The sequence below is a fragment of the Lissotriton vulgaris genome, chromosome 5 (assembly GCF_964263255.1).
Source record: "Lissotriton vulgaris chromosome 5, aLisVul1.2, whole genome shotgun sequence".
Taxonomy (NCBI): Eukaryota; Metazoa; Chordata; class Amphibia; order Caudata; family Salamandridae; genus Lissotriton; species Lissotriton vulgaris.
The window spans coordinates 1,716,329,809-1,716,349,664 of NC_141693.1; the positions used below are offsets into that span (position 1 = coordinate 1,716,329,809).

The 19,856-nt window shown below is 47.6% G+C and overlaps 1 protein-coding gene across 1 annotated transcript in view; it reads left to right on the forward strand.

Annotated features, from left to right (window-relative positions):
• The window catches only part of ITGA2B (integrin subunit alpha 2b), a 320,876-nt gene that overhangs the window by 182,078 nt on the left and 118,942 nt on the right, over positions 1–19,856 (forward strand). The window contains exon 16 of the mRNA XM_086923897.1: positions 7,313–7,368. Coding sequence (XP_086780023.1) covers positions 7,313–7,368 — 56 coding nt within the window. The remainder of the gene's footprint in view (positions 1–7,312; positions 7,369–19,856) is intronic.

Below are 19,856 nucleotides of genomic sequence, written 5' to 3' on the forward strand. Positions count from 1 at the left end.
GCGCGGACGGTGGTCAGGACAAGGCTGGCGGAGCGGAGCTGGCGGGCGGGGGTGTAGAAGTTGAGTCTGTCTTTTAGGTAGGCTGATCTGGTGTTGTGGAGTGCTTTGTGTGCGTGGGTGAGGAGTTTGAAGGGGGTCTCTTATGTGGGAGGTGATGTGGCTGTGGCGGGGGACGTTGAGGATCAGTCGGGATTGAGGCGTTCTGGATGCGTTGTAGTCGTTGCAGTTGTTTTGTAGGGATACCTGCTTAGAGTGCGTTGCTGTAGTCCAGCCTGCTGCTGACGAGGGCTTGGGTCACTGTTCTTCTTGTTTCGGTTGGGATCCACTTGTAGATCCTTACAAAGCATGCAGAGGGTGTTGTAGCAGGTGGAGGAGATGGCGTTGACCTGCTTCGACATGGAAAGGGAGGAGTCGAGGATGGATCCTAGGTTGCGTGTGTGGTCTGTGGGTGTTGGAGCTGCTCCCAGTGTGGTCGGCCACCAGGAGTGTCCCACGCAGAGGGGGTGGGACCTAAGATGAGGACCTCCGTCTTGTCCGAGTTCAGTTTCAGACTGCTGCTCCTCATCCACTCGGCCACGGCCTTCATTCCCTCGTGGAGGTTGGTTTTGGCGGTGTGCGGATCCTTGGTGAGGGAGAGGATGAGCTGGGTGTCGTCGGCGTAGGAGATGATGTTCAGGTTGTGTTGGCGGGCTACTTGTGCGAGGGGGGCCATGTAGACATTGAACAGGGTCGGGCTGAGGGATGAGCCCTGGGGTACGCCGCAGATGATGTCGGTGGCTGCGGATAGGAAGGGGGAGGCGAACTCTCTGGGTTCTGCCAGCGAGGAAGGACGTGGTCCAGTCCAGGGCCTTCTTCTGGATTCCGGCTTCTTGGAGGCGTGTTTTTAGTTTGCGGTGGCAGACCGTGTCGAAAGCGGCTGACAAGTCCAGGAGAATGAGGGCTGAAGTTTCACTGTTGTCTGATGTCGTCTGTAGCGGCGATGAGGGTAATCTCTGTGCTGTGGTTGCGTCTGAATCCGGACTGGGATGGATCTAAGATGTTGTCCTCGAGGTGACGGGTCAGCTGTGAGTTGGCGATTTTCTCGATGACCTTCGCCGGGAAGGGGAGCAGGGAGATGGGCCGGAAGATCTTGAGGTCTTTTGGGTCCGCCTTGGGCTTCTTGAGAAGGGCGTTGATTTCGGCGTGCTTCCAGCTTTCCAGGAATGTCGCTGTGTCGAAGGAGATGTTAATGATCTTCCGTAGTTGGGGTGCAATGGTCGCATCAGCTTTGTTGAAAACGTGGTGTGGGCAGGGGTCTGACGGAGATCCTGAGTGGATGGAGTTCATGACCTTTCGTGTCTCTTCGTCGTTGACTTGGGACCAGGAGGTCATCTGGTTGGTGCTTGAGGCGTTCGAGGTGTGGTCTGTTGCGCTCGGGGCAGGTGAGGAGTTGAAGGTGATCTTGCGATGGAAGAAGGAGGCTAGTTTGCTGGGGTGGTTGATGAGGGTTTCTTGATCGGGGCGAGGGTGTTAGCGCAGTCGTTGATCAACTGTCTGAAGTTTCGGTCGGCGGCGTCTGTGTCGATGGGTGGGTTCAGGGTCAGGGTGGAGGTCAGCTGGTCTTCGGTGACTTTGCTCCAGCAGCGGTGAAGCAGCTGTTGAGTGCGGTGGTGCGTGGTTGGTTTCTTGAAGGTGAAGTGCATACATCGGCGGTCAGTCCAGTGGAGTTCGGTGGTGTGGTTGAGGGTGATGTAGGTGCTGGTGGAGAAGACGGGGTCGAGCGTGTAGCCGGCAGCGTGGTTGGGTTCGGTGATGAATTATCGGAGGCCGAGGTTGGCGATCAGGGTGGTGGAGTTGGCGTCATTGTTGTTCTCGAGGTGGAAGTTCAGGTCTCCGAGGAGGATGTAGTCCGTGGAGGCGAGTGCTTGGGTGCTGGCGAGGTTGGCGGCGGAGTCGCTGAAGAGGGTCCGGAGTCCAGGAGGTCTGTAGATGAGTGTTCCTCAGGGGTCGGTTTGGGTCCGGAAGTAAAGGTGTTCGGAGGAGTTGAGGGAGTCCTCTGCGAAGGTGTGGGCCTGGAGGGTGGATTTGTGGACGATGGCTATCCCTCCTCCCATCCCGTTGGCGCGGTCTCTGCAGGAGATTTTGTAGCCGTCCGGGATGGCTGTGGTGATGTCGGGTGCCGAGGAGTCATTTCACCAGGTCTCGGTCAGGTAGGCAACGTCCGGGGCTCGACGGCGTGTTTGCGTGCGGAGAGAGTGTTGAGGAGTATGCAGTGGAGGTGGTTGGGTCCGGTCCTTGGGGTTTTGGTGGTTCTGGCAGTGTTGAGAGCGTGGAGAGTATTGGCGTTGTATCGGAGTCTGGCGTTGTGGCGTGTGCGGGGACCAGGGGTTCTGGCGCTGGGCGAGGTCCAGGCGCAGACGGGCGCAGACAGGCTTGCCTTTGGCACGCCAGTGGCGTGCCCGCTGCACGTCCTGGCAGCGACCAGCTTTTAATGCGGGGGGGAGGGAGGAGCAGCTGGGAGGCGGGAGCGGGGCGGCGAGGGGGCGTGGCCGTGGAGTCAGCGGCGGGAAGAGAGCGAGCACAGAAATAGAAAAGGGAGGGAACAGTACCGGGCTACAGTGGAAGAAATACAGCAATGGAGGCACAAATTAAAAATACACAGGAATGTCAAAAAACTGAAAGGCAAACCAAAATCGGCACAACGGTCCTGGGGCACACGAGTCTAGAACCCATGCAGAAGCGGCAGCAGCGGGGCGAGCGCACACAGGCGGTGCTGTTCGGCAGTAGGGGGTGCGACCTGGCCTGCAAGCAGGGTCAGGGGCCACCCCCTGACCCTGCTTGCAGCTTTGTTGCAGCTGTAGATACCCACAGTAAGAACAAATGGGATTGGCTATGGTTTTATTGGACAACTGCTATATAAGATAACGTTTTCTGGGTGTATATGAATCTAGCATCATGAGCACAATTAAAATATTTATGTGCCTATATACCCAAAAAGCATGCTTATGAGTCCAGATTGAGGTAGGTAAAACAATACCAAAATGAACAACACATTGATTTCTTGCTTATTTCTGTATTGATTAGTGCTTAAGTAACTAATTTGATGCTTTTTCTGGAGCTTTATCTGTTGAGCATAGATTTACCCCAAGAATTTTAAGTTTGCTGCCAGTGTGCATGCATGCAGAATGCAGATGATATGTAGTGGCTGTTTCAGCTCAGTGAACCAGGTTCTCACACGGTGATGAGCTACCCATGTGATGTTAGAAACATGGATGACTCATAATTGGCTAAAGATGACTTTGGGCAAGAAAGAGGTCTTGCTAGTGAGCAGTATCCTTCTGGTTTGGTCCCCATCTGTCTGGCCTGACCCTCGTGCTCCTTTTCCCGTCCCAGAGAAAGTGGTCAAATCACTCAGAGTTAAACTGCATATCCATCTTAACTATTATTCTCTTTTTATTTTTAAATCTCTTCAGTGGTTTGGGCCTTCGAATTATACTTTCATGAGCTGATGCCTATTCTCCAAATGCTTGCAGAAGAAGGCAGGGATATGAATATTTGAGGGATTATAGGTGCAAAGCTTGATTATTGTAATTCTCTTTGTCACAGGATATTTAAGTGCCAAATCCATAGGCTCCAAGTTATGCAGAATTAAGCTGTAAGACTGACTACCCTGGTTGGCTGAGATACTACTTTACAGAGGCTTCATTGGCTTCCAATTCAGAAGAGGATTTAGTTTATGGCTCTTTGCATTCTGTTCAAGTTCCTTAACGTATCAGCTCCACATTTCCCCATTTCTAGGCTAATAAAAGATGTGCCCACAAAACCTGTATGGCCCTCCAACACAAGCGTTTACTGCTTGTTCCAAATTTTAAGAATTCTTCCTGCGGAGGTAAGTCCACTATTGTGCTGGCTTTTCTTTAGGAAAAGACTCAAGCCCACCTCTTCACTCAGTAAACAGAATTATCTTCACTCCTTGCTGTTTAAGTACAGAGAGACATGGGGGTTCTTGTTGGTCTCTATAAGTTTAAATTAACATGACGTAAACAGTGTGTCAGGATGCTGCATGTGAGGTTTTGCCTTTATGCCCTGGTCCCATGCAGAGACGAGACAAGACAGTCCAAGTTTCAAGAACGTGTATGTCTTAAGGAGCAGAAAAGAATGGAGATGTGGATAAACTATGGGTGCAGCCTGGACAGAAACCTTGAGTCTCAGAGGGATGCGCTATCAAACACCTGAGTGAGGGCAAGAAGGACTACATGTCCAATGGAGCTGCGGATCTCTCACTAGACTTGCAAATGGCGCTGGACATATTGAATGTATGAGTTTCTCCGTCTCCCTAGCATCTATGCTTGGCAATTGAGATACATAGGGCCAAGTACAATGCCGCTTGGACAAGCGCCCGACCGGCATCGTGTCAGAAACAGGATCGCTCGACAAGGAGTCAGTAGTCCGGCTTCCCAAATTCAGACGTGACCGCTTTCATGGCAGTCAGAAAGTGAATATTTCCTATTGCGGCTTGTGCTGTGGGCTGCACTTTTTAAACATCCATGCAGCGTGTGGCAGGCACAATCGGGTGCCCCCCAGGCCTTGAAGCAGTGGCCGTAGAGAGACGGGGCCCTGCTAGGGGCTTCCAGAGTCCATTTCCGACAGCCTTTCTACGGCGGTTGGACCTCGTAATACCTATGGTGTTGCCTGACCTGGCAGCACCCCTATTTAAGGGTATTACGTTTCTTGAGCCAGTCTGAAGCGTCAGTCGGTCCCTCCACCCCTGCCTCTGACCGCCCGCATCATAATGCGGCAGTCGGACCACGGGACCAGATGTCTGTCAGACCGCGACTGTCTGACTCAACCAACATCGTAATGAGGATCATAGTTGCTGAAGCAGGATTTTACTGTTGAGAAGTTATCACATGCTATTGAAGGTAGCTTTTTTTTAGCAAACAATTAATAATAACTCAGAGTATTGTTCACAGTTGTCAAATCAACTTTCCTTATATTTCAGCTTATGAAAAATATCGACTTTTATTCCATAATAGAGAGTTGGATATAGAGAGTGTCAGCAGGTATATGATATCCAGTATGAGACGTTAGATGCCAAAGTCAATATCAGAGCCATACTAAAACCCAAGCCCAACTGTGCCACCAGGCAGTGCAACAACATCCACTTTCTCTGTTTCTCTCCATTGTCCCACTCCCTTTTCCCCAGTTCTACTATTTACGATAGTAAAGTTGGCAGTGAGTTCTGAGAAGAAGTAGAAGCTCACATCACTCTTGTTGGATCTGGATTGCAAGGTTAATACATCTTGACACAGTGTGGTTAGCCAGAACAACTGGTAATATGGATTTACATTTAATTGCTGACCTTCCGTAGGCTTTCACCTGTTATTTCCAGGTGAATTTGTCAAGATTGTCCATGTGGTACACTACATCATAAATTTCGTGGATGTGCTGTCATCACCTGCTGGTCGATACGTTTCCTACTGGGGGCTAACCTCCTCTTAATGAGCCTCTCGAAGATACCCACTCAGTGTGAGTTATGCTGGGTGTACATTTTGTGCCTAACTTCTTGATGCTCTTTCTGTGGCTGGCACCTCCATTGAATTATAGCGGACGGTGGCTTAGGATTACATTTGCAAGACCATCCCTAGAAAGCAATGAATCTTCTCACAAATTTGATGAATATCTGTGGTGTAGCCTCACTCACTCTTCTCTGACATGGCAGATAAGATGAGACTGGAGCACTGCCTCGTCAATGCTTTCATCCTCTTCACTTCTTTCCCACGCCTCTACAGTTTTGCTTGAATCCTCAATTCACTCCCCTCTGAGGTAAAACTAAACACATGTTACCCCTTCTAAGTCTTTCCTTTAAATAATTTAATCTTTCCTCTCTCTCTTCCTATTCCCTCATTGTCCTCCTTATGCATAATATTCTTCTATACCCTTAACCTTTGGTTATAGATTTAACCTTTGTTTTCTTTCCTTCCTGTACCAAGGCTACAATGGAGGATACATTTGGAGTTATGACTCTTTACAGCCAGGGCTGATGGATCATTCACTTTGAGCTCCAGAGTTCTGAATTCCTGAGCGATTCTGTCTCATACAGTGAGTCTGAGAATTCTAGCTCACAGGCTTCTGACCCTAGCTTCACGGTGGTCAACATATCTGTGATTTTCGTTGGATGCCTGATATGTCTGACTGGAGTCGTATGAGCATGCATGTCCTTGGTGGCAGAGGTTGTAGGCTGTATAACTTGAAAATCCATTCTGACACGTATACAGTAAAGGGATTCGCTTTTTAGCTGACTTTACCCACCCATGCCCTTGTCCGGCATTTACGCGCTGTGTAGTGCCGTGTAATAGCAGCGCAGTAACTCTTCCAGATGTAAAGGTAATACAGCAGACAGAAAGCGGTTTATGTTGGTGTCAGGTAGTAGCAGTCAGTGTCTTCACAATGCAGCAGTCTTCCACACTCCCAGTGCCCCTTAAGGTACCCAATGTCACTGCTTCCTTTTTCCCATCTCACCCTATGTTTCTGACTCACCAGCGGTAGCAGCTATTTATCTGTTATAGTGGTGGTAATGATATTATATGTGCTTGCATCTGGACCAGAGGTGCTGCCATCATACTGTCAGCTCTGGGTTGCCCTCATCATTTTGACCTACTTGCAAGGAACATGCACCCTCTCTGCTGCATGAGGGAAGTGGATCCCAGAGGTAGAGTGCAAACCAGCAGCCTGGTCATCAACACAAAAACAAAGGTGAGAGCCATGAGGAAACTGATCTGCTGGCGCAGTGGTGATGGGGACAGCATGAACCAGCAGGACCTCTGCCAAAATACAGCTGCAAAAGCAAACCACACCAGGCGTCAGATGCTAAAAATTTACAAACCTCTGTCGCCAAATTACACTTGCAAAAAATAACAGCTTCATGTCCATATTAGGCTTTCACTATATTGTATCACATTAATAAGTCATTCTGGTGAAAGTAAGAAATGTGTAAATGTATCATGTATTGTAAGTGGTTGGTGTCCAGTCTTTGCCTCCCCTGATTTGAAGTTCATTCACATCAAAAATATTACGGTAAATGAAGTGGTCTCATCACTTTAGCAGGGACCTGGTGACAAAACAAGTGAACAGACCTCAACAAGCCTTAATCAATATATTTTGAATCATTCTGCCATTCTTTTTTCCTCCCCATGTACACTTCCCGCCATCTGGCTCTAAACCCGCTATTCTACAAATTAATTATATAAGTTTTAGGTATGGCGATAGGTTGGCGATTGTACCTTTTTTTTACTTTCTCTCAAATAACTGTTGCTTTTCTTTTTCAATCCAGCTTTGATCTCCAGATGTGCGTGAGCGTGTCAGGGCTGAACATTCCGAAGACAATTGGTGAGTATTCATGTGCTTCTGAAGGCCATTGGTTGGTGAGAAGCAGAGGGCGGGCGACAACAGAAGGTCATCACTAAAAGACCTCTCAGTCACCCACTGTTGGAACTCAAGGGCGTACTATAACCCATATCCTAGTTCAATTTAATGAATAGCAAATTGAGATCCATCTGCCAACAGAATTCACACTCAAAAGCAAAATCAGCAGATGAAGGTTTTCCCAAATATTTCATTGTATCCAAATTTGATATCATTTGCACGGCCCAATGCAGAAATTGAAATGCTCCCACAAAACTGTGAAAAGCGCAAATGTCAATGGTTTATTTATTCTTTATGAAGGGTTTAAAAATGTATGAAATTTTTCGCTGCAGTCATATTTCAAAATTATCGAAAGCATAACCATATTTTTCAGAAACAGACTATCAAAAATGCAGTTGTATTTATATGCAAATGCCATAACCATCCTCAATGTCAATGTCAATGTCAAATGCTTTTGTATAGCGCAACTTATCACCAAAAGAGGTCTCAAGGCGCTTGGCAAAAAGAAAGGCAGCATCCTTGATTGATAAAATGTCGGCGGAGAGACAAATTAATTGGGAAAGAGCCAGGTTTTCAAGCTCTTATGAAACTCCTGGTGATTGGAAAGGGACAGAAGATGAGCAGGCAACTTGTTCCAAAGCTGTGGGGCTACGTAAGAGAAAGACCGACATCCATTCCTTGATGTCCGGACCCGAGGCTGAGATAAAAGGGATTTCGAGCTGGAGCGTAGCGCTCTGGATGGTCTATACCAGACCAGTTTTTTTGCTAAGTAAGAAGGACCAGTACCATAAAGGAGTTTATGAGTTAAACTTATCATCTTAAATTGGCATCTCTGGCGCACAGGTAACCAGTGCAACTTTTTGAGGTTGGGTTTGGAGGCAGATCTTGGGGGCAGTCCCAACACTAGTATAGCAGCCGCGTTCTGAAGGTTTTGCAATTTTGTCAGCAGACACTCGTTGATTGAGACGAACATTGCGTTTCCATAATCTAGACGGCTTACAATCAGCCCCTGAACCAGAGGCTTTCTGGACTCTAGAGGAAGCCATTTAAAGATTTTTCGCAGTTGCTGCAGAATTCCGTAGCATTTTCCTGATACTTGGTTAACATGCGCTTTCATGGAGAGAGCATTATCGAGCATGACGCCTAAATCGCGTACAACTTCTTTAGGTTCAGGGCAGGGTCCTAGTTCACGTGGCCACCAATCCTGAGACCATATAGTCTTGGCCTTACCAAATAGCAGAATTTCGGTCTTGCTATAATTGAGTGACAGTTTGTTATCACTCATCCATTTACTGATGTGGACCATGCACTGTTTAAATCTAGTACAGGTTTCGAGGAATTCAGAGCTACAAGTGATAAGCACCTGCGTATCATCTGCATAATACACTGTAGTAAAGCCGTATGATTTTATGATATTGGCCAGGGGGGTGAGACACAAATTAAACAATAGGGGACTAAGAATCGACCCCTGTGGAACCCCCACAGTAAGAGGAGTGTTCCTAGATACAGGGGTAATCATCTTAAGGTAAGTATGGCGGTCCGCAAGGTAATTCTCAAACCAGGCAAGGGCGTTGCCCCTGACACCAATCTCCCACAGCTGAAGTTTCAGAATGCACTGGGAGATGGTGTCGAAAGCCGCCGGTAGGTCCAGTAAGACCAAAATGGCCGCCTCACCTCTATCCAGAGTTAGTCGGATGTTATCCACTATCTCAATTTCTGCAGTTTCCGTACCATGGGCAGCTCGAAACCCAGACTGCGAAGGATCAAGAAGCGCATGGGTTTCAATATAGGTAGAAACGTGTTTGTTGACTAGATGTTCTAATACCTTCCCAAAGTAGGGCAGTAGAGATATAGGTCTGTAGTTAGAGTGTCACTATTGGGCTTTTTAAGGATGGGCTTCACCTGGGCCAACTTCCAGCTACTGGGAATGGAGGCACTCTCAAAGGAGGTATTAAAGATGTTAGTCAAAGTGCCGACCAGAAGCGGGAGTATCTCACTGCACTTTCGGGGGGACAGTGAGTCGGTGGGGGAACCTGATTTAATTTTTCTAAGTGCTTCTAGCACTTCATCTGTAGTGGTGGGCTTGAATTCAGTGAGAAGCGGTGTTTCAATGGTTTCCAGAGTGGACACAATACGCGGAGATGCCACATCTGGTGGGGACGCATCGTGGAGGGGGGCTGGAAATGTAGAGTAAATTAGCTTTATTTTATTGTCAAAATAAGAAGACAGAGAGTTCACCCACTCCGCGGTAGGAATAAATACTGATTGCTCCACCGAAGGGGAGGTGAACTCCTTCAATATTTTGTACAGTTCTTTACTAGAATGGGCCGCCTTGTTTATTCTTTGCGTGAGATAGAGTGTTTTTGCCGCTTTTATATTTTTTAAGTAATTAGAATGAGATAATTTGTAGTTCCTGCGGTTTTCCGGCGTTCTAGTTTTTCGCCGTAGTCTTTCAGCTGATCTGCTGTCCATTTTCTCTCTTTTCAAATCCTCAGTAAACCATGGTGAAGCAACACTTTTTACCTTAACTTTGGTTTCAGGAATAATTTTATCAAGAGTGTTACTGATGGACAGTTCCAATTGAGTAGCCATAGTTTCAATATTATTAAAGCTATTATTAGGAGGTTTGAAATGCATCAGAAAGGCCTCAGGAGTCAGTTTGCGCCAAGGTCGTATAGATGCTGTGTCTTTATGAATAATGGTCCTTGAACCGAGAGGTTTGGGAAATTTTAAATTTACTAGAAAATGATTGGTCCAGATCATCGGCATAGGTGATTCACAGATTAGGTTAGGCAGGTTGGAAAAGATCAAATCCAACGTATGACCAGCCTGGTGGGTGGGGCCTTGTACCCTTTGTGTTAGGCCTAAGGTTTCCAAGGTCGTAATTAAGTGGCAAGAGTCAGTATCATATGGTAGCTCTGCATGATGATTGAAATCTCCTAGTAAGATGAAATTATCTGTGGCTAACACATATGACGCTATAATGTCTAACAGATAGTTCGACTTCTCTCCCGGAGGTTTATATATCAGGGTTGCTCTTCCAAAGGACGTTGTATTAAGTTTCATATTGATTATCGGGATTTCAAGCATTTCGTTCGAGAAAGATTCAAGCCGGGTGATCTTGATGGGGGCCTTAGCAGCCACTGCAAGCCCCCCCCCCTCGCATTCCTACTCTATCTTGCCTAATAAGATGGTATTCCTTAGGGAACGCCGTGGCGATGTCTGACGGAGCCTGGCTATGGAGCCAAGTTTCAGTAAGGAAACAAATATCAGGTTTGTTGTTATCCAATAGGCTCCAAAGCTCAAGAGCATGTTTAGGGATAGATCTGGTGTTTAGGTAGAGGGCAGTAAAAGATCTAGTATCCATAGTAGTACTAATGTTAGTCAAACCAGGAAGTGAGACCTCTTCTAGACTTTTGGTGGTTACATTTCATGGAAGGAGGTCAAGTTCGTGAATTAATGTCTTTTCTTTGTGATGTAATGTAAAAGAAGACTGCAGATTGTACATGTATGCTTCATTTTTGCACCCTGTTTCAAGGGGTTGCAGGTGGGAAGAAGAGCTAGTGACTGAAAGGAACTTGTCAATTGACTTTCTTAAGCCAGACTGCTAGGGTCTTGTCGAGCAGTGTGCGATTCAGAACTTCGGTCCAACCTTCCCTATTATTATCTGCAGCTTTGTCAGCTGTTGTGACCACAACCAAGAGGTGGAAGAGACAGGAATTTGTACAGGAGTTATAATCAGCTAGGAACAGCTGTATGAATTATGAAAAAATAAATGTGCTTGAAGAGCCAAAAGGCTGCTCCTGAAAGTTCTTCTACATGATTACAGGCTCATTGGATACCTCTGTTAGACAGAGCGGATAAATCGGGAATATCATCTTCTCGCACATTGTCTTAGGACGGGAAACAAAACGTTAAACAGTTGTTATCCACTTATATCCTTGGTTTGGCCATAAACATAGATACAGGTGGGAAAATGTGAAATCACCAGCTTACATGGAATTTAGTTGTACAGAACCTATTTAAACGTGGTCTTTGCTTTAAAATGTACTTGCATCAGTGTTTGATTACCCATACCCCTTGAGATGGGAGGAGGGTACCTTGGAGGTTCTAGATCAGGGACATAATGGTCAATCGCACTTTCACCTCTTTCTGCCACATTTATAGACAACAGGGTATTCATCCTGGTCACTACGGCCTGATTGTATCCTTGAAAATTGACCTTTCATGAACATCAGAGGTTCTCTCTTTGACTGGCTTATTTTGTAAAGAGTTGTCTGGAATGCTATAGGCATTGACAGCCACAGGAATCCAACAATGGTGCAAGCATGCCTACCAATGAAGCAGTCTGTCAACTGCCCTATAGTTAGGCATAAACGTTACTAATGTTTTGAAAGTTATTAAATATTTTGTGCTGTTAGATGCAACAATCTGATTATGAATATATATTTTTTAACAACAGATGTTATTGAATTTTCAGTGTATCAGATGGGCAGAGCCCAGCAAGCAAAGTACATTTGAAATGCAGAATGTAAAATCTCTAGGTACTGTATATCACTCACCCCAACGGTCTGCGGAACATCAGACCAAGAAAAACACCCCACTCCCCACCCCCGAGCACCCACCATACATACTGTAGTAACTTTTATATATACAAAACTAAGGAATTCCCGTCTACGTCCCTGTAGCATTGATACATTAAATTGGTAAATCATTCATCACTAGCCGTTCAATAAGTTCCCGGGTGGCAGGCTGCAACATTAAAGACAGATCAATACCCCTCTGCTTGGCACACCAAAACCAGATCTTCACATGCTTCTGTGGACAACCCCTCACCTGGAACACAGAAACCTCCGCTGACATGCACCTATCCATGGCCTTTTTCCAGTTAGTGATACAGGGTTGGGACGTATCCTTCCAGTGCTGTGCTATGTCCCGCTTAGCCAATGTGAGACCCAAAAACAAGATGTCTTTTATACCTGTTCCCCCCGGTGTCTTCTGTGCTGTGTAAGAGCGTCAGTCTGGGGTCAGTCGGGATAGCCCATGCCAAAACACACCCCATGCAGGACAACACACCAGACCAGAAGAGCTGCAATGCCCAGCAACTCCACATCGTGTGTAGGAATGACCCTTCGTCTGTACCACAGTGGAGACAGATGGGGGACTGAATAGCCCCCATCTTCCACAGGTGGAGACGCATGTAATATATCCTATGGAGGTATTTAAATTGTATTAGCCTGTATCTGGTAGAAATTAGTGGCGTACCGAGGACTAGCCAGCGCCTTGGCTCAACCGTCGTCCGTCAGGGCTGGCAGGTCTGCCTCCCAAGCTGCCCGGGTGCAGTGAATGGTGGTCTTGGAGTGTGTAGTGAGAGTTGATGCATTTGTCGGATTTTGTGGGCTCCCAGATCTCCCAGTAATAATCGACCTCCCAGTGGGTGAAACTCAGGTAACAACTCGAGATGCCAAATCAGGGGGGTTAGTGCATGACGGAGCTGCAAATAGCGATGGAACTTTGTAGAGGTCAAAGTTTACATGTAGCATTTGAAAGCATTTAGGAGTGGTCCCCTGCATAATGTCTCCAAGAGTAGACATACCAATATCGTCCCATCTGCAAAACCCCACCAGTGACGAGATAGGCTGAAGATACGTCCCTGCCAGAGGGGAGTGGTGCTGGTCAACGTACCCCACCAATCCATGGACCGAACCACCCACCTCCATGTCTGAATAACTACCCGGCTGGCCATGGCTAGCCGCTCCACAGCGTAGGCCGGATCTGTCTGGGAACCATACCACGAGTCATTGACCACAAGCAGATGCGAAGCCCAGTAGTACGTGCGGACGACTGCCTCCGCAATACCTCTGCAATACACGTTGCAAGCGCCACGCGGATCGCACCCCCTTGCCAGAGGAATCTATTCAGGAGTGCATTTATTTGGAGAAACCATGACCGGGGAATCGGGTATGGGTAGTTCTGGAGGCTGTAAAGCAAGCGCGACTGAGACACCTTTTTAAAAATTGTGGACCTGCGGTACAACGATAGAGGTAGTTGGAACCAGATAGTCGTTTCATCCCTGGACGGCGGGCAGCAACAGAGCTATGTTGTGCGTCCAGGCGTCGCAGGGACACCACGCTATGAAGACCCCGAGGTTCTTAAGTGCAAGGCCCAGGCCTGATTTCTCTGCTCGCCATGAATAGGGAACAGGATAGATTTGGATGGATTGGCGCATACTCCTGAAGTCTCCCCAAAGGTTCGAAGAATTTGGATGACACGAGGCCAGGAGACCCAAGGTTCTGACATTGAAGATAGGGCATTGTCGGCGTAGAAGGCGATCCTGTCCTAGGCGATCGAGTCCCAGTGCTCTGGCGACCAGTCCAGTCCCCTGAGGACAGGGTCCTGGCATACCCACGCAGCTACGGGCTCGATTGCTAAGGCCAATATTAGAGGGGATAGGGGACACCCCTGCCTCGTACTTCTGCGGATAGGGAAGGGGGCCGAGCAGCATCCGGCCGCACGAACCGAGGCGGTGAGATCCCTATACAATTGTTATGAATATTTTGGTACAATTTTCCTGACACCAAGTTTAGATGCCAGCATACCAATCAAGCTTCTCTGTGAACATATACATTGTCATTTTGTTCTCTAAAGGACACCCTTCAAAGTATTTTAATGGACTTGTGTATTAATGTTTGCTATAATTTTTATGTACAGCAAGCACAGAGTATGCGTTTAGCCTACGTGCCTAATTTTGGAGTGTGTGCATGTAGTAGTTGTCTGGAGGGTTCTTAAGTCACAGCGTGTTCACCTTTCTGGAGTGCTACTAGCATTCGGAAGTCACAGTTTGTTTATTTGTCTTGAGGGTCACTGGCATTCTGAAGTCACAGTTGTTTCACCTGTCTGTAAGGTCACTGGCATTCCGGTGTCCCAGTGTGTTCACCTGTCCAGAGGGTGACTTGCATAATTATGTCACAGTTTATTCACCTGTCTGGAAGATCACTAGCATACCAATGTCACACTGTGTTCATTTTTCTGAAGGGTCACTGGTATTCTTATGTCACAGTGTCACAAAACCTATAAGAAGAGCAGTACCAGCCTCACAAAACCGCCCAAGCAATAATCCTTAATCTATCAATGATGCTTGACCTCATAGGTTCCTACTGCTAATGAGCCCTGACAATTTTTGAAACAATTCTAACCAAAATAGGGGGCTCTGCAAAGTATCACATGGGTATATAGTAAGTAATTATAATTTTTATCAAAATAGCACAAACTAGTCCCTCAAGATAGATAATCCTTCATTCGGTCCATTAATGCACATGAGCCATAATGTTGAGTCTTCATTAATTAATTAATTAATTTATTTTTACTCGTTTTTATTTTGGCGAGGTGTACAGACATGTATTGATAATCAAACATATGTTATACCTTCAATGAAACAGCCATACAGAATTGAAAGCCATAGCCACAAAAAGAAAGATCTCAAAATAAATAATACCTATACAGAGACAATCCAAGACCATCCTCAATCAGTTTGGTAGCATATCAGGCTACCATTCGAGGAAATTCCGGATACAATTGAATCTTAACATTGAGCGAATGGATCGAGTTTTGGCTAATGCACGTTCTTTTTCATAAATATCCTTCATAAGAACCAGCCAATCGAATAATGAAGGAGGATTAGAGCTGATCCACTCTCTAGCTATGCAGAGACGGGCTGCCACTAATAAAATAGACATTAAACATCCCATATAAGGATCACCACATATCTTATACCCCATCATAATTTCTTTAAAGGATATAGTTGAATCAAGGTTCAGATGTTGACCAGTATATTGTGTGACTTTTTCCTAAAAATCTGATAGTTTAGGGCATGAATAAACATATGAAAAATATCAGCCGCCTTTTGACCACATTTACGGCAGCTTTTTCTATCTGTACTCCCACTGCCATGCTATATTATACTCCGGATAAATAATAAAGTGGCAATAATGTTGAGTCTTCAAAAACATTTATTCTTCACACTTGTTTCCAGCCCAGCCAACATGTTTCATCCCTTAAGGACTTCATCAGGGCTCTAAGCAGCATTCTAGGGTGAGGCGAACAGATGTTATCACTTTCGACCTGGATCAAAATGAGCCCTGGTTAAAAACAATATATAAAAACACTGCCCAGTCCTCATTCAGATGACCATGGGGGTCCTTCCATGCGTGGAGTGATAAACTTCCCACTGCGCATGGACGCGGTGGGCCACCTTTCCAGGGCTGCAGAGGACAGGGGTGGCTTAACGTGCTGGCACACGACAGGGGCGGCTTAACGTGCTGGTCCACTTTCGACCTAGATCAAAATGAGCCCTGGTTAAAAACAATATATAAAAACACTGCCCAGTCCTCATTCAGATGACCATGGGGGTCCTTCCATGCGTGGAGTGATAAACTTCCCACTGCGCATGGGCGCGGTGGGTCACCTTTCCAGGGCTCCAGAGGACAGGGGCGGTTTAACGTGCTGGCACACGACAGGGGCGGCTTAACGTGCTGGTCCACTTTCGACCTAGATCAAAATGAGCCCTGGTTAAAAACAATATATAAAAACACTGCCCAGTCCTCATTCAGATGACCATGGGGGTCCTTCCATGCATGGAGTGATAAACTTCCCACTGCGCATGGACGCGGTGGGTCACCTTTCCAGGGCTGCAGAGGACAGGGACGGCTTAACGTGCTGGCACACGTGCTCCACGCTAGGTGCACTGCCCCCACCAGGTCTCAATGAAGTCTGACACTCCACACATGGATGGACCCCCATGGTCATCTGAATGAGAACCCTGGAGTTCCAAACACTCAAAGTTGGCCCTTCAAATGGGACTCTCTGGGATGTGCATCCTTCACTATAGCAGCGGCAATCATTGGCCTTTATTCAGGTTTTGCCAAGTTTTATATACACAGATATCCCTGCAGGGCCTGCGGGAGTAATGGGTGTTTGATATAGGCAGAGTATTACATGACATGGAAGGGGGCAGGTTACTTGTGTATCCACACACAGTATCATGCAACGCAAGATTCAAGTATACTCAGTTTAATATTCTACATAGAGAATCATCCTATTGCCAATGGATGAGACAACATGCTCCTCCAGCTTTACGATACAGAGAAAGACAATATTTTACCATGGAGCATTAAATGAAACTGCCAAGAACTGTTCCATGAAGGGCTTCCTGCAGTATGCTCAGATCGCCTTTTTTAGCCCATCACATGGCAAAGCACCTGACACAGCATATCAAAATCAGCTAATATACAGTGTCATTCCCAATCGGGTTACAAATTACGAGGCTCATTAATATTAAATATTAAATATTGAATCCTCTGGGTTGGATGTGTTGTTTCTAACCGAAACTTGGACTCGGGAGGACTGCCTAGTTGAATTGGGACTGGCTTGCCCCCCAGGCTTTAAAATCATTCACACCCCTCGGCCGAAGAACAGAGGTGGTGGAATTGGCATCATTTACAGAGAAAAGCTGGGTCTTTTTCAGTTTAAAATCGGTGAGGTTTCGGGCTTTGAACTGAAGGGGTTCTCTATTAAAGATCTGGGGAGAACACTGCTTACAGCTGTGCTTTGCTATCGTCCACCGGGCTCGGCACCCTCCCTATCAGATTTCCTTGATCTAATATATGATCTATCTAACACTCACTCTAAGCTGTTGGTCCTGGGAGACTTAAACTTATGGCAGGGGGGTCCACTGGATGGGGCGTTTACAACACTTTGCCAAACCTTTGGGGACATTCAGTTGCAGCAATTGGTCTATTCAGCGACTCACAGGGTAGGTCATGTCTTGGACTTGATTTTCGCTGACCATCAATCAGTAGTGATCAACGATATCTTATGCCAATGCTGGACCGACCTGCACTTGTGGCTTTCTCCCTCTGCATAGGGGATCATACCTCTGAGGCAGCCGGGGTAGGACTGTCGAAACTGGGTAGACCTTGGTCTCGCCTACTCAGTTTATCCCCTTTGCGCTCTTTCCTACCAGACAATTTTTGTCTGAGTAATTCGGTGGAGGAAAGCTATTTGACTCTGTGCCGGTCTATTACCGACACGCTAGACAAGGTTGCTCTCCTTCGTAAGTCTCGAGGGAGAGTGAACCGGGCCTCTCCCTGGTATACGGAAGAGCTTCGACAGCTGAAGTTGAGTTGTAAACGTGCTGAGAGAGCTTGGAGGAAGCAGTATTCACCATCAGCAAAGGCCTCGTTCAGGCTCGCACTGCAGGGCTACAAGGCGCAGATTAAGTTGGCTAAGGCGGCTTTTTTGGAATCCACCTTGAATCAGGCGCCTAATAAATCTCAAGCCCTGTTTAAAATTGTCAGGGACATGTCCCACCCTGTCTGTGTGGCTAACACGGTCCCAGCGTCGCAGGCCCTGTGCGATTCCCTGGCGGGTGCTTTTGAAGAGAAGACTGCTAAGATCTTAGAGGGCCTAAAACACCCCCTGCCCGCTGCTCTCGGCTTGGGAGCTCCGGCTAGCCCGCTCAGTCGACCCCGGCCAGTTGGTCTTAGCCTTGGCTTGGGAGCTCCGAACGGGTTATCCAGTCGACCCCAGCCGACTGACTCTGCTCTCCTATTAGGAGCCCTCGAGTTGGGAGCTCCGGTTGGCCTGCCCAGTCGACCCCAGACGGGTGCCTCTGGCCCTGGTCAGGGAGCTCCGGACAGTCCACCCAGTCGACCCCAGCCGAGGAGCGTCCCAGTTTCTAGCTTGGGAGCTCCGGATATTTTTTCCAGTCGACCCCAACTAAAACTTTTTCCCCGTCCCTCCTTTGAGGAATTCTGCAGTCTGGCAAATACGGTGTCCTCTGGCTCTCCGCTTGACCCACTGCCTCCCAAATTTTGGAAGGCTTTCCAGGTGGAACTCTTTCAACCTTTGTATTCCATCTGCCTCCAGTCTTTGGAGTTGGCATCTGTTCCCGAGTGCTGGAAGCTAGCAGTAATGTCACCTCTGCTCAAGAAACCAACGCTGGACCCGACCTGTCTTTCCAACTATAGGCCAATTTCCTTGCTCCCTTTTCCTATCAAGATCATGGAAAAATGGGTGACTTGCTCGCTCTCAGGCTTCCTGGAGAACATCGGATGGTTCGACGAGGCACAGTTTGGCTTCCGCCCCGGGCACGGGACGGAGTCTGCGCTGGTAATCGTATTGGACAACCTTCGTTCGCGTGTCGACAGTGGTCGGGCAGCCTTTTTAGTGCTGCTCGACATGTCGGCCGCATTCGATACGGTCTGCCACCGGACCCTTATCAGGAAACTGGAGGAGTGTGGGGTCACAGAGGATGCAAGAGACTGGCTGATATCCTATCTTGACAGTCGGCAACAGTTGGTCTCGCTCCCTCCTTTTCGCTCTGAGCCAAGGAAAGTAGGGCAGGGGGTCCCACAGGGCTCGGCCATCAGCTCTATACTTTTTAATCTGTACCTCCGCCCCTTGGTCCAGCTTATAAAATCTTTTGGTGTCTCGGCTTTTAACTACGCCGATGACACCCAGCTGGTCTTCGCCCTGGAGGGTAATAATGCGGTCCCGCTGGAGACATTTCATCGCTGCATGGCAGCCACAGCGGACTGGCTACGGGCCAACTCCTTACAATTTAACAGCTCAAAGACGGAGGTGCTCTACTGTTCCACAGATCGGATCTCGCGGGCACTTCCAGAGAATTTCTGGCCTGCCACCTTTCCTGAGCCAGTGTCGGCGGCGGAATTTGCTCGCAACTTGGGGGGGATCTTCGGCCCAAATCTACAGCTTGACATGCACGTCAATAAAACCACTTCTACGTGCATGATGCTGTTACGCATGCTGCGTAAAGTTCTGCCCCTTCTCCCCTCCCAAGCTAGGCCGGAAGTAGTGTGCGGTACCATACTAAGTCGTTTAGACTACTGCAATGCGCTACTTCTAGAGGCCCCAAAAAATCTGGTGGGGAAGTTACAACGGGTGCAGAATATGGCCGCCAAGTTGGCTCTCTCACGCCCTAGGTCTAGCTCTTCTACTCTAGCTTTGAGAGAGCTACACTGGCTCCCGGTACACCTGAGAGTGCTGTATAAAGCCGCATGTTTGGTGTTTAAGGCAGTACATCAACTGGGCCCAGTACCTCTGCAGAACATGTTCACCTGGTATTCTGCCCCGCGACTTCTCCGCTCCTCTTCAGCGCATTTGCTGGTAGTCCCGAGGTTTCAGAGAGTTAGGATGGGTGGCCGCTCATTTAGCGTTGCAGCGGCCAAACTTTGGAACTCCCTGCCACTCTTTGAGAAGCCACAGGGACTACTTTCCGTTCAGGAAAGCGTTAAAAACGCATTTGTTTCCTAAAACTGTTGAGTAGCGAAAAGTGCAACCGCTTAAGTTCAAAGCGCCAGGATGCCCTTTGGGTGACAGGACTGCGCTCTACAAGTACACAAATACAAATACAAATTAATGAGCCTCTCGCA